Here is a 14,209-nt window from a genome sequence, read left to right on the forward strand (position 1 = left end):
GGCTAGAAGTCAAACTGTTTCCAGTGGGAGGTGTGAGAGGATCCTCCAGGATCAGGAAGGGAAGCGTAACTCACCAAGCAATGAAAACAGTGAAGCACAGTGAAAACAGCTGCCTGACAGCCGATTCCAGACCGGACCTGGTCCACAATCAAACCAGACTCTGGCCAGATCCGTTCCAGTCCGCTGCCACTAAGCTGCCTTTACGTGGTTGCGTAGTTTCATTCGTCATTCATTCCCTAAGTGGAATCGCAGACCATATGCGTCGAATGGGTCCGACAGAGGTCCACATTCGTTCAAAACTGAATGGCCTTGTACTACAGATCCAATCTGACAGTCCTACCGAAAGATAGCATTGCTATGGTTATGGTGTATACAATCATTAGAAATTCTACATTATCTTCTAATATTAGCATGTATAATAACTGTCAAGTATAGTTATAACATGATTCATAAGCATTTCCATGATCCATAAGCGTGGCCAATCATACCACACAGGGTACTATAACGCCAATAAAATTAGACGCTTCATGCTATCCGCCATTCTTTTCCTCTCCGCCATTATAGTAATAGTTGTAGTGTGACGTCTGCCTAGGGGGGCTAGCGATAATCAAAGCTAAAAACCACGCAATCAAGTAAAGGCGGCTTTAGGGTTTGTATGTGCACCTGAACACGGACACCTGTGTGTGTAACAGGTGGGGATGGTAGGGTGGTGGTGGTGGCGGTGGTGGGGCAGTTAGCTCCAGAGACACGGGCCGGGGCAGAAGCAGGGTTCTCTTGCCCGTGCCTCCCTGATCACCATGTCTCTGACCACCTCGACCGTGCCGAAGACGGGGTAAAGTTTCTCGCTGAAGGTGTCGGTGTAGCTGTAGAGGTGCGCCCGGCGCTCCACGTCGTAGAAGGACAGCTGGCCGCCCTCGTAGTCCAGGTACACGCCCACCTTGCGCGGCAGCGGGAGGTCCGGGGGCAGCGACGTGTAGGGCACCGTTAGCGCCTTCAGCTCCTGGCCGCGCTCCAGACGCAGCGTCAGGTAGCCGCTCTCCGTGTTGAGCGAGCGGTAGCCGTGACGCAGCGCCGAGGCCCGCGCCACACCCAGGCGCCAGTCGCGGTCGCCCACCTCCACCTCCCAGTAGTGGCGCCCCGCGCTGAAGCCCTCCGAGCCCAGAGCGCACCACCAGCCATTGAAGCGCCGCCGGCAGTCCGCCATGTCGCGCTTCTCGTAGCCGCAGCGCATGCGCTTGTTGTCGTCAGAGATCACCAGGTCAGGGTTCGCTGTCTCGGGGTCAAGGGTCACCTCCTCTGCAAGTGAGGAGACATCATCAATTTATATGATATGATGACAATGAGAGAGAAAGAATGACAATAGTCATGGTCTTAGGATCTGTGCCTTACAACTAGAGAGCATTTTACTGAGAAGATTGTCTTTCACTTTGATGATATTATATTTTATTATATTATAGCAAAATGTACTGTATTACCTGGATTACATATTTACTGTAAATATGATTAATATAAAATAAATGTATCGAATGAAATACCTGCTGCATCACATATCCAGTTCCATACTGAAAGCCAAGTGACATATAGAGTTTAATACTGAGTAGTACAGAGATAAGTACATCTATTTGAAAGTGCTAAAGTGAGCTATATACCACATGTATTCTTAAAGGTACGGTGTGTAGTTTTTAGTGCCATCTAGTGGTGAGGTTGCTGAATTACAACCAGCTAAATACCCTTTCCTTTACAAGCGTGTTGAAGTACCTATGGTGGTCGTCAAATGCCATAACAATGTGAAAAGCCCCATCTCGAACCAGTGTTTTGGTTTGTCCATTCTGGGCTACTGTAGAAACATGACAGTGCAACATGGCGGACTCCATGGAAGAGGACCCGCTCCCTATGTAGATACAAGGGGCTCATTCTAAGCTAATGAAGAGGACCCGCTCCCTATGTAGATACAAGGGGCTCATTCTAAGCTAATGAAGAGGACCCGCTCCCTATGTAGATACCAAGGGCTCATTCTAAGCTGACAAAGACACGATTTATAGTTACAGGTAATTATACACCAATGAAAACATAATTATGAATACTATATTTCATTTCTACATAAAATCCATTAAAAACTACACACTGTCCCTTTAATACGTTGAAGTAGTTAGTAAGTTAGTAGGTTTCCTTCACTTGTATTTGTTTATTTGCTCCTCTGAGCAGAATGTAACTAAACAACTATGTGTTTTGTTATCTAGCCTTTATGAACAGTCCAAATCTTACTCAGACTGCACCCTGCATTACCATCCTTTTATTGAAATAATACCACAACATGAGTCAAACTATGTGTTTTGCTATCTAGTCTTTCTAAATCTTACTCAGACTGCACCCCGCATTACAATCCTTTTATTGAAATAATACCACAACATGAGACAAATGGGGTGTATACAAGTAAATGCAGACAATACACAGATCGTGTGTGTGTGTGTGTGCGTGTGTGTGTGTGTGTGTAGGGCAAAACTCACATGCATGAGGGACGTAGCGAGTTGCATCTGGAAAGGAGACACAGGTAGCGTGCTACATTAGTGAAACTGCATATGTGTTTGTAATGCACACGGCACACACAGTAAACTGCATATGTGTTTGTTATGCACACGGCACACACAGTAAACTGAGCTCTAAGCCTTGGGATTAATGCCAGAGACAGACTTATTTGTAAGGCCACATTCATATAGAAAAAGAGATTTAAAGTTTGAGTATCTCGAAAGTTGCTTGAAGGAGGACTGTGGGCTTCACATCTACACTTGATGACAGCATGGATGAAACCCAACTCACCGATATTCTGATTCCTCTGTTTGTGGGCCAACCACAGTCTAGGGATGGTCTCCTGGGAATCACACAGATGGAACTTAGAACATCAGGAGGGTTCTCATCTCAGAACACAGGAGAGAACCTCCATACCTACACAACAGCTGCCTCTGGGACTCATCTGGCCCTGATGTGGTGTGAAGGTGACCTCTACCATGACCTTTAATAGGAGGACACGCATGTCCAAGAAGCCAGACACATGATGAAACAACACAAGTTCAGTGATGGAACTGCCAGATAGAGCAGGAAGGTCTGAGAAGCTGGACGTATGGCCATCTTATCTGGTGTAGATTTGCCACCCCCATCTACCTGATAGCAGCCATCTACTGCTCCAGAGTTCCTATCTAGATAATGACCTCATCCTCAATAGCAGCCGTCCAATGCTCCAGAGTAGATAACGATCTCATCCTCAATAGCAGCCATCTACTGCTCCAGAGTTCCTATCTAGATAATTACCTCATCCAGAGTTCCTATCTAGATAATTACCTCATCCTCAATAGCAGCCATCTACTGCTCCAGAGTTCATATCTAGATAACGATCTCATCCTCAATAGCAGCCATCTACTGCTCAAGAGTTCCTATCTAGATAACGACCTCATCCTCAATATCAGCCGACATGAAGCTGAAGGTGGGTAGATTATGTTTCAATGGACTAGACTGGTTTCACACCAAGACCTTTTCACTTATTCTCTCACTTTTTAAGTTTTTATGTGAAGAAAGGGAAAATCTTTCATTAGTACTTTTATTACTATTAGGGATTTAGCTGTTACTCTGTCTATACTGCACTGAAAAGAAGACTTCAGTAGGGTTTCGTTTTTCAGGACAAGTCGGAGGTTGATGGTTGGAAGTCTGTCACTCTGGTTAAAGTCTTTTTTGTGGAGAAATAACAAACAGAAAAAATCTGAAAGTGTGTACTGCAAGTCGACCCGGAAGTGTGTGTGTGCATTTGTAAACTGGTGGTAAAGTGTGTGTGTGCATTTGTAAGATGGTGGTAAAGTGTGTGTGTGCATTTGTAAGATGGTAGTAAAGTGTGTGTGTGTGTGCGTGTGTGCATTTGTAAGCTGGTGTTTAAGTGTGTGTGGTGCTTGGGTCCAGACCTTCTCTGCACTCTGAGCCCGCACGGCCCAGATGACCAGCTCCATGGCGGAGCGCAGGTGAGACAGCCGACCTCTGCGCCACTGGAACTCAAGGTCATCCAGAACCATCAGCACCGGCTCCCCCGGCCACACCCCATGCTGACGACACACAGAGACGGAGAGAGGGATCATGAGAGAGAGAAATAGAGGTGTAGAGAGGGAGTGAGGGAGAGGGGAGGGGATTATAGAGAGAGAGAGTGAGAGAGTGAGGGACAGGGACAGGGAGAGGGTTATAGAGAGAGAGAGGGACAGGGAGAGGGTTATAGAGAGAGAGAGAGGGACAGGGAGAGGGTTATACAGAGAGAGAGAGAGAGAGAGAGAGAGAGAGAGTGAGGGAGAAAGAGAGGGTTATAGAGAGAGAGAGAGGGACAGGGAGAGGGTTATACAGAGAGAGAGAGAGAGAGAGAGAGAGAGAGAGGAGAAAGAGAGGTTATAGAGAGAGAGAGGGACAGGGAGAGGGTTATACAGAGAGAGAGAGAGAGAGAGAGAGAGAGAGAGAGAGAGTGAGGGAGAAAGAGAGGGTTATAGAGAGAGAGAGAGGGACAGGGAGAGGGTTATATAGAGAGGGAGAGGGACAGGGAGAGGGTTATACAGAGAGAGAGAGAGAGAGTGAGGGAGAAAGAGAGGGATATATATAGAGAGAGAGTGAGGGACAGGGAAAGGGTTATAGAGAGAGAGATTGAGGGACATGGAGAGGGTTATAGAGAGAGAGAGGGACATGGAGAGGGTTATAGAGAGAGAGAGAGGGACAGGGAGAGGGTTATACAGAGAGAGAGAGAGAGAGAGTGAGGGAGAAAGAGAGGGTTATAGAGAGAGAGAGGGACAGGGACAGGGTTATAGAGAGAGAGAGAGAGGGAGAAAGAGAGGGTTATAGAGAGAGAGAGTGAGGGAGAAAGAGAGTGAAGGAGAAAGAGAGGGTTATAGAGAGAGAGAGTGAGAGACAGGGAGAGGGTTATAGAGAGAGAGAGAGGGACAGGGAGAGAGATAAATAGAGATGGACACAGGAAGTGAGGGAGTGGGGAGGGAGGGGGTTATAGAGTGAAAATGGGAGATATATGTGGAGACGGTGACAATGAGAGAGAAAAAGGGCCAATAGACATGGAAAGAGTGTGTGTGTGTGTGAGTGTGTGTGTGTGTGTGGGTGGGGGTAGGTTAAAGAAAGTGGGAGAACAGAGAGGCGAAGCAGGAGAGAGGGAAGACAGGAGTAAGGATAGAGAGAAATAGAAGAAGATGGAGAGGAAGAGTGGGGGAAATAGAGGAAGACGGAGAGGAAATAAGTAGAGAGTGAGTGAGTGAGTGAGTGAGTGAGTGAGTGAGTCAGTGAGTGAGTGAGGAAAAGAGAGAACAAGAGAGAACTGAGAGGAAGCAAACCAGCCTATGCGGCGTAGAAGGGTATAGACTACTACAACACTACAGCCCATTCCTCAACGGTCATTGGGCCTGTGTGTGTGTGTGTGTGTGTGTGTGTGTGTGTGTGTGTGTGTGTGTGTGTGTGTGTGTGTGTGTGTGTGTGTGTGTATATATATCCCTGTGTGTGTGTGTGTGTGTGTGTGTGTGTGTGGGTGTGTGTGTGTGTGTGTGTGTGTGTGTGTGTGTGTGTGTGTGTGTGTGTGTGTGTGTGTGTGTGTGTGTGTGTGTGTGTGTGTGTGAGACCAGAGCAGAGCTGCCACATCACTGGACAAACAGCCAAAACCCCTATGAGGTCAGCCACATATTAGGCATCATGCTGTGTTAATATGAGCAGGAAAACACCCCAAGGAATACACCCCAACTGCTGTGGACATCATGCCAGAGCCATCCCTGCACCTGATGAAGGGTTATGAGTGCATTATAAGAGCCATCCCTGCACATTATGAAGGGTTATGAGCGCATTATAAGAGCCATCCCTGCATGTGATGAAGGGTTAAGAGTGCATTATAAGAGCCAGCCCTGCACGTGATGAAGGGTTATGAGCGCATTATAGAGGCCATCCCTGCAAATGATGAAGGGATATGAGTGCATTATAGAGGCAATCCCTGCAAATGATGAAGGGTTATATAGGGCTGTGGTATGAAGGGAAAGTGGGTCAGAGAGTCTTTAATCACAAGAGCATGAGAGGAGGACAAGAGGATAACTGCCATTTTAATAACTTAATCAGATAGAGGGACACAGAGGAGAGAGAGAGAGAGAGAGAGAGAGAGAGAGAGAGAGAGAATGGGGTAAATGATGGTGTGGTCTTAGGCGAGAGTGGCGGAGAAGGAATGATAGAAAGATAGAAATTAAGTAAAACAAGAAAAGAAAGAAAATAAATCAAAGGAAACTGAGAATCACCCTCCTCTCCTTCCCACCTGCTTTAAGAGATGACACTAAGAAATGAGAAGCAGACTAACACTACAATACTAAGGAGGTACTCCTGTCTCTGCTCCCTACAGGACCAACTCTAACCCAACAGGACCAACCCAACAGGACCAACCCAACAGGACCAACACTAACCCAACAGGACTAACCCAACAGGACAACCTGAATGAGCGAGGGTATTAGAAGCTTTCCCTACTAATCCACACACCTGAAATCGTCCTTTTTCGCACGTGCCCCTTCCTCATCCCTGCTGCTAAGATACCCTGCTGAAACAGAGGAATTGCTAGGGCCCCTCCGCCCCATCCCTGCATAAACACAGGGGATAATAGTGCCCCCCGCCCCATCCCTGCATAAACACAGGGGATACTAATCGCCCCCCCCCCCCGACCCTGCTGTGCCTCACCTGGTACTTGGCCTTCTGCTCCCTGACCCAGTCCATGATGATGCAGCGGTGGAGGCCCATGTCGTGTTCACCCCCCTGACCCCCCTGCTCCAGCATGCTGAGGAGGTGACCCCTCCAGTCACGCCGCTCTGGGGGGGGGCTTATCAGCAGGCTCCTCTGCTGCACACACACACACACACGCACGCACACGCACACACACGCACGCACACGCACACACGCGCACACACACACACACACACGCACACGCACGCGCACACACACGCACATGCACGCACACACGCACACACACACGCACACACGTGCACACACACACACGCACAAGCACAGTGTTAACAAACACACGCACACACACACACATTTTTATTCATATTTCAACAGACAGATAGTAACGTGCACATGCACATACATGTCAAATACCAATGAACGTTTCAAATATCAGTATATGTTCAAAGTTACAGCAAATATACACACACTCTTCGTACTGCAGCAGAACCACAAAGAAGTTCTCTCTCTCTCTCCCTCCCTCCCTCTCTCTCTCTCTCTCACCCTCCCTCCCTATGTCCAGTCCCTAAGTGTATACCCACAGAAGCCTATGTACTGCAGCAGAACCACAAAGAACTCTCTCTCCCTATTTCTCTCTCTCTCTCTCTCTCCCAATCTCTCTCTCTCTCTCTCTCTCCATATCTCTCTCTCTCCTTCTCTCCCTCCCTCCTTCCCTAAGTTCAGTCCCTAAATGCATACCCACAGAAGTGCACATACTGCAGCACTCTGCCAAGTTCACTAAGAGTAGAGGCTGTCACTGCCAAGGTCATTTACTTAGCCACACGGGATCCAAGGGAAGTGCTGCTTCATTAAACACACATGTCTGACCCCACTGAAGTTCACCTCACTGGAGGTTCACACACTTGAACAATGAAATGGAAATATGAGGCTTAATAGTCCCTGAATCTGTGAATCTCTCAGCGAAGTTTGCACACACCACACCAGGAGAGATGACATTAACAATTACAAAGATGCTTTACAACTAATAGATTACCCTTAATTAATACCCCAACTTAATTAGGTTGTTGTTTGAAAACAGCTAATTTCTTTTAATTATATCTAGCCGAGACCCACAAGCAGTTCTAATGATCCCAAGTGTGCAGTGAAAGTGCTCCGTCAGGACCTGCGTTGGTGGAAACTGTTTTATAATGAGGGTGAGAGCACGGTAACGCTGCATGAATCAATAGTGCTGTGTGATGGGACTGCATGAGTTAGTGACTCAGCCAGGCTCAGATTTGTGTGTGTGTGTGTGTGTGTGTGTGTGTGTGTGTGTGTGTGTGTGTGTGTGTGTGTGTGTGTGTGTCTTCAGAGGGTGCTTCGCTTAATCTCGGACCAAAGTGATTTTATGTGCTTTGTTGTGAAGAATGTAGGGATCTATGCTATGAGTTGTGAAGAATGTAGGGATCTATGCTATGATGTGCGTGTGTGTGTGTGTGTGTGTGAATGTAGGGATCTATGCTATGATTCACCTTCAATCTCCCACCATTGTGTGTGTGTGTGTGTGTGTGTGTGTGTGTGTGTGTGTATATATATCCCTGTGTGTGTGTGTGTGTGTGTGTGTGTGTGTGTGTGGGTGTGTGTGTGTGTGTGTGTGTGTGTGTGTGTGTGTGTGTGTGTGTGTGTGTGTATATATATCCCTGTGTGTGTGTGTGTGTGTGTGTGTGTGTGTGTGTGTGTGTGTGTCTGTGTCTGTGTGTGTGTGTGTGTGTGTGTGTGTGTGTGTGTGTGTGTGTGTGAATGTAGGGATCTATGCTATGAGTTGTGAAGAATGTAGGGATCTATGCTATGATGTGTGTGTGTGTGTGCGTGTGCGTGTGTGTGTGTGAATGTAGGGATCTATGCTATGAGTTTTGGAGAACGGAGGAGAACCGTGCTAGTCAACACGCTAACAGTAGTGTGACCAGATCCAAACAGACCAAATGCAGGACGAGCAGTAGTGTGTGTGTGTGTGTGTGTGTGTGTGTGTGTGTGTGTGTGTGTGTGTGTGTGTGTGTAGGTCTGTGTGTCACTAGCACTGAGCGCTAACCCTGTGTGTTACTAGCACTGAGAGCTAGGTCTGTGTGTCACTAGCACTGAGAGCTGTGTGTGTGTGTGTGTGTGTGTGTGTGTGTGTGTGTGTGTGTGTGTGTGTGTGTGTAACCCTGTGTGTTACTAGCACTGAGCGCTAACCCTGTGTGTCACTAGCACTGAGAGCTGTGTGTGTGTGTGTGTGTGTGTGTGTGTGTGTGTGTGTGTGTGTAACCCTGTGTGTTACTAGCACTGAGAGCTAACCCAAAACTCTGATACAATGTCTATCTAGCTAATTAAGACACACCAGTGAGGCACAGGCTACAGCTTTTGCTATATGAAACATATATTAAAAGATAGCTTTTACCTTAACTGCAAAGTCTGGGTAAGGTTTTTGTGTTTTTGTGAGCCATAAGAGAGGAGTTCACCAGGCCCATGTCTGCACAGCTTGATTGACGACCATCACAACCGTGTGATGCTCTCAGCCCTTCACCACTCTCTTCTCATCCACTGGATTAAAGCCAGCTGCAAAGCTTGGCTACGTTGCATTTCAACCTCTGTTGCTGCTTCTGACGTAGCTGTACTGCTATCAAATAGAGTAGAAACTATGCCGCAATGGCATAAGCGGCTCATATGCTCATGTGTGACATCCATGTGTTCTTATTTTTGACAATTATTATTGTTTTTATCCAGCCAAATTCCGGGGTATTTTCCAGGGCCCATATTCACAAAGGCTCTTAAAGCTGAGAGTATCTCCTCACTTGCAGATTGAGGAGAAACGCCTACAAATAATGGCCGTGTCAGTCTTAACTTTGGTACTCCTCACTTGGTAAGAGTCATTCACATAGCCCCTTACCGCTACAACTAGCACCTAAGTCCAGGAGAACTAAGACATAGTTGAGGGGACTCCTAACTCAGTAAGACCAACTCCCAAACAAACAGAAAATGTCAGTTTCTATCATTCCACATCGCCATGTTTTGGAATGCAAATGCAGAATTATTTAAATAATCAATCAATCACCAGGGAATAATATACCTTATCAATCACGAGGGACTAATTATTTAAATATAGCGTATCAATCACGAGGGAATAATATACCTTATCAATCACGAGGCGTGTTACTCTAGTCTTTAGGTGTGTGTTGTGCGGGCGTGTTATTCTAGTCTTCAGGTGTGTGTTACTGTAGTCTTCAGGTGTGTGTTGTGCGGGTGTGTTACTGTAGTCTTCAGGTGTGTGTTGTGCGGGTGTGTTACTGTAGTCTTCAGGTGTGTGTTGTGAAGGTGTGTTACTCTAGTCTTCAGGTGTGTGTTGTGCGGGTGTGTTACTGTAGTCTTCAGGTGTGTGTTGTGCGGGTGTGTTACTGTAGTCTTCAGGCGTGTGTTGTGTGGGTGTGTTACTCTAGTCTTCAGGCGTGTGTTGTGTGGGTGTGTTACTCTAGTCTTCAGGTGTGTGTTGTGTGGGTGTGTTACTCTAGTCTTCAGGTGTGTGTTGTGAAGGAGTGTTACTCTAGTCTTCAGGTGTGTTACTAGAGTCTTCAGGTGTGTGTTGTGTGGGTGTGTTACTCTAGTCTTCAGGTGTGTGTTGTGTGGGTGTGTTACTCTAGTCTTCAGGTGTGTGTTGTGAAGGTGTGTTACTTTGGTCTTCAGGTGTGTGTTGTGTGGGTGTGTTACTCTAGTCTTCAGGCGTGTTACTCTAGTCTTCAGGTGTGTGTTGTGCGGGTGTATTGCTCACCTTATTCTCCAGCGTGGCTGACCACTCCATGATAAACTCCCGACACAGGTTAGGAGGCCAAACGTCCTCACACGTCCAGATATGGGCCAGGACATCGGATTTCTTACACAGAAGAAGAAGGGACACAGGGCATTTATTCTGTTGAGTGGAAATGTGTGTGTGTGTGTAGTTGGAAAATGACTGTATGAATGAGACAGTATATTTTATGTGCCCTTATATTATATATGTATGTATACAATTATGCAGACCACCATTGTGTGTGTGTGTGTGTGTGTGTGTGTGTGTGTGTGTGTGTGTGTGTGTGTGTGTGTGGGTGTGGTGTGTGTGTGTGTGTGTGTGTGTGTGTGTGTGTGTGTGTGTGTGGGTGTGTGTGTGGGTGTGGTGGGTTACCTGGCAGAGTCTGTTGAGTTCTCGAGCCAGGTCCATGATGAAGAGCTGAGACTCCAGTAGCGGTTCCTTCTTCTCATGCTTCACCTTCTTACGGGACTCCTGCGCAGAACCAGAGGCGCAGAACCGGAGAGGTCCAGAGAGACACACATATCAGGCAGTTCCATACGTCTGTGTTAGGGATGCTTGTTTGTGCTTTGTGTAAAACTGTGTAAAATGTGTAAAATATGCACAGTGGTTTGTATTGTGTGTTTATGTGCACAGTATGCACAGTGGTTTGTATCTCCTTTCAAGTCCTAAATTAAGTCTACTTGTTCACTACAAGTACTTCTATATTTATTATTATTATTGAGTGTTTTATGTTCTACGTGGCATATTGTATATGTTCTATGTTCTATAATCTCGTTCCCCTGTATGTATAGTACTAAAGGCTGACTTGACCTATCCCTCATAATGGTGCCGTCCCAGTTCTAGCGTTATAATAATAATAATAATAATAAAACTTTATTTATATAGCACCTTTCATGCAAAAGAATGCAGCTCAAAGTGCTTTGTGTCCTTCACTGTGCTGAGGAGTGCTTTGCAGTAGCAGTGTGCTATGGCAGGTGGAGTTGCTGATGAGTGTCTCTGTACCTTTATGCGAATCTTAAGATTTTTCGCCGGCTCAATGAGAAACTGCAGGCAGTCCTTCATCATCTTGACAGGCCTGGTGTGCTACAGTAAGATACTGGTGTTACAATACATTACGGCAGGAAGGGCACAGGACCATGAAGTTGCTCAATAAGTAGGTTTAAGATCAGGAGTCATTCGGGGACAGAACAATGTGTTACCTCAACCATGGACACTGGGGGAAAAGGGGGGGGGTAGAGAGGGAGGAGAGAGAGAGAGAGAGAGAGAGAAAGGAGACAAGATAAAGAGAGAGAGAAAGAGAGAGAAAATGGGGGGGAAAGAGGAAGAGGGTAAGACAGAGAGGAAGCTACAAATATGTGCATGCACAAATCAGAATGCTGAATCATAGATATATGTGTGTCGTCCTGCACTTTCAGACCAGGGGAGGCGTAAGCGCTGCAGAGAGAGGGTGTGTGTGTGTGTGTGTGTGTGTGTGTGAGAGAGAGATAGAGAGAGAGAGAGAGAGAGAGAGTTTGTGAGGGGGGTGCAGGTGCAATAAGAGGAAATTGCAGAGAGAGGAGGTGTGTGTGTGTGTGTGTGTGTGTGTGTGTAAAAGTGAGAGACTGTGTGTGTGTGTGAGTGAGAGAGCGACAGAGACAGAGAGGGAGAGAGAGAGTTTTTGAGGGAGGTGCAATAAGAGGAAACTGCAGGATGGGGGGATTTTTCCATCAAAGTGCTGGTGCAGCCTCATCAGCCCCAGTCACCCCTAGATAGCAGTCGGCTCTTGGCCAGATGTGGCCCCGATCTGAGCCGCGTCTGGGCCGGAGACGGATGCCTGCTGGACCCTGACGCAGGGCAGGAATCCCACTGAGATCTGAGGCAGCAGCTCAGAGAGATCTTAAAGCCAGCCTTGCTCCATTATGTTGATTCAGCATGCCGTCAAAGCACACACATCATTGCATCATTTACACACACACTCCCTTTTTCTACCTTCTCTCCATTAACCCCCCGACACACACACGCACTCTCTCTCAAACACACACACACGTGCACACACACACACAAGCACACACACATGCACACTCACAAACATAAATACACTTCTATTTCTGTTCTCCTTTCTTTCTTTCTTTCTTTCTTTCTCAAACACACCCCAAGACAGCAAAGACCATGCCATAGCTCAGACCCCTACATGTCCACTTCATCAGTCATCGCCAAACAACTAACTCAATACTCTCAAAGCAAAGGAAAATCTTACTGATGAATAGTTTCGTCTAAAATCATTTTGAAACCCTTTCAGTTAACCTTGAGGAAACGCATTCACCCGCCCAGGGTTCAATGTAAAACCTAAACAAATGATGTATACAGTCTAGAAGTTATACAACATTAGAACTAGAACCTTGAACCTTTGCCAAATGACGATCTCTACTTACACAAGACATCTATACAAAACCTAATAAGCTCTGCTATGGACACAATACGGAAGAAGCAAAGGTTGCAAACCAGAACACATACAAACCTTTCCGCAATTTCACTCCCTGCTAAGAAGAGTTCGTCGTTATATCATTATAGGGGCATAGGGGGCAAATTGAAGCACTCCACTTTTTAGACAAAGCCTTACGCGCCTGATACCTCCACTTGTGCCTTAGGGATTTAATGAACTGTCGCACACAGGCACGTAACACGTGCATCAGCACAAGATATACCTCTACCGAGCCCGTGCCACTAAGCCGTTAAGCGAATTAAATTGGATACGTTTTGTCCACGATACATGTCAGAGTGTGGTGTTTTGATCGCCCTTTTCACTTTATAAACGTGTCTAACATGGCAGACAATAAATCTTAAGTAAGTATGTTATTGTAGAACAGTACGTAGTAGAGGGAAGGAGGTTCCATTCTTGCACATTTGAGTCCAGATTATCAGAGGTTCACAACCTTTGGCACCTTAAGAGTACCTCCCGTGTGTAAAATACATGCATGTGGCAGAGCACACAAGTCTGTAGACCTTAACTTAAAAAGTCATTTTTTATTTTGTAAGAATACACCAAAACTTAACCTGACATGTCAATGAACTGCAGATTATGGAAATCTTAATACAAGGCTATTTGTAGTCAGTCAACTATATTCTAGTAAAAAAATGCGTACTTCACGCTGTAGCAGGCTATTCCTGACGCACGCTTGCAAAGAGGTATAGCCATGCGAATTAAATATATAAGCCTATTCTGATTGTTTTCAGACACAATATGACTTTCCATGATGGAATATGCATCATGCTGCGTGGAAGACTTTGCAACTTAAGAACTGCAAAATTACAATATACTGACTTTTCGCATTTAACCTACCTGAAGTAGACTCTCGAGCTGCCCAGGTGTATAAAAGGATAAATATGTTCACAAAGATCTTCCTTTCTCACTACTTCACATCACACACACCGCCGACAGTCTACCTATACTCCGCATCCTCGCTCTGCAGTGAATGAGTGTGTGTGAGTGGGTACCTTGTTTACATAGGCTGTCTCTGTCTGTTGCTGAGTGACGACGTTCGGCTCTGTCCGACAGCACGACTGCGTACGAAGACTCGTTTTGCTTGTGAGAGCTAACACACCTTCATACTGCCCTCAAGAGGGAGCCAAACTGTCAAATACCAACACAAAATGCCAACACATCTTCATATTGCCCTCAAGAGGGAGCCAAACTGTCAAAATAAA

At 46.3% G+C, this 14,209-nt stretch overlaps 1 protein-coding gene across 2 annotated transcripts in view; it reads right to left on the bottom strand.

Annotated features, from left to right (window-relative positions):
- The window catches only part of zgc:194990 (uncharacterized protein LOC568410 homolog), a 14,151-nt gene extending 103 nt beyond the window's left edge, over window positions 1-14,048 (bottom strand). The window contains exons 1-10 of one of the 2 annotated variants that reach the window (XM_031568504.2): window positions 13,845-14,048; window positions 11,528-11,608; window positions 10,898-10,996; window positions 10,508-10,609; window positions 6,727-6,885; window positions 3,948-4,085; window positions 2,818-2,869; window positions 2,508-2,534; window positions 1,536-1,562; window positions 1-1,296 (exon numbers count right to left, since the gene is read on the bottom strand). The exon at window positions 1-1,296 is cut by the window's left edge and continues 103 nt beyond it. In XM_031568504.2, coding sequence (XP_031424364.1) covers window positions 734-1,296; window positions 1,536-1,562; window positions 2,508-2,534; window positions 2,818-2,869; window positions 3,948-4,085; window positions 6,727-6,885; window positions 10,508-10,609; window positions 10,898-10,996; window positions 11,528-11,590 — 1,230 coding nt within the window. In that variant the 5' untranslated portion in view covers window positions 11,591-11,608; window positions 13,845-14,048 and the 3' untranslated portion in view covers window positions 1-733. Of the gene's footprint in view, window positions 1,297-1,535; window positions 1,563-2,507; window positions 2,535-2,817; window positions 2,870-3,947; window positions 4,086-6,726; window positions 6,886-10,507; window positions 10,610-10,897; window positions 10,997-11,527; window positions 11,609-13,022 lie in introns of both variants that reach the window. The other variant, XM_012823216.3, reaches the window with a different exon arrangement.
- Window positions 14,049-14,209: the final 161 nt, after the last annotated feature.

This window comes from Clupea harengus, chromosome 1 (assembly GCF_900700415.2).
Source record: "Clupea harengus chromosome 1, Ch_v2.0.2, whole genome shotgun sequence".
Taxonomy (NCBI): Eukaryota; Metazoa; Chordata; class Actinopteri; order Clupeiformes; family Clupeidae; genus Clupea; species Clupea harengus.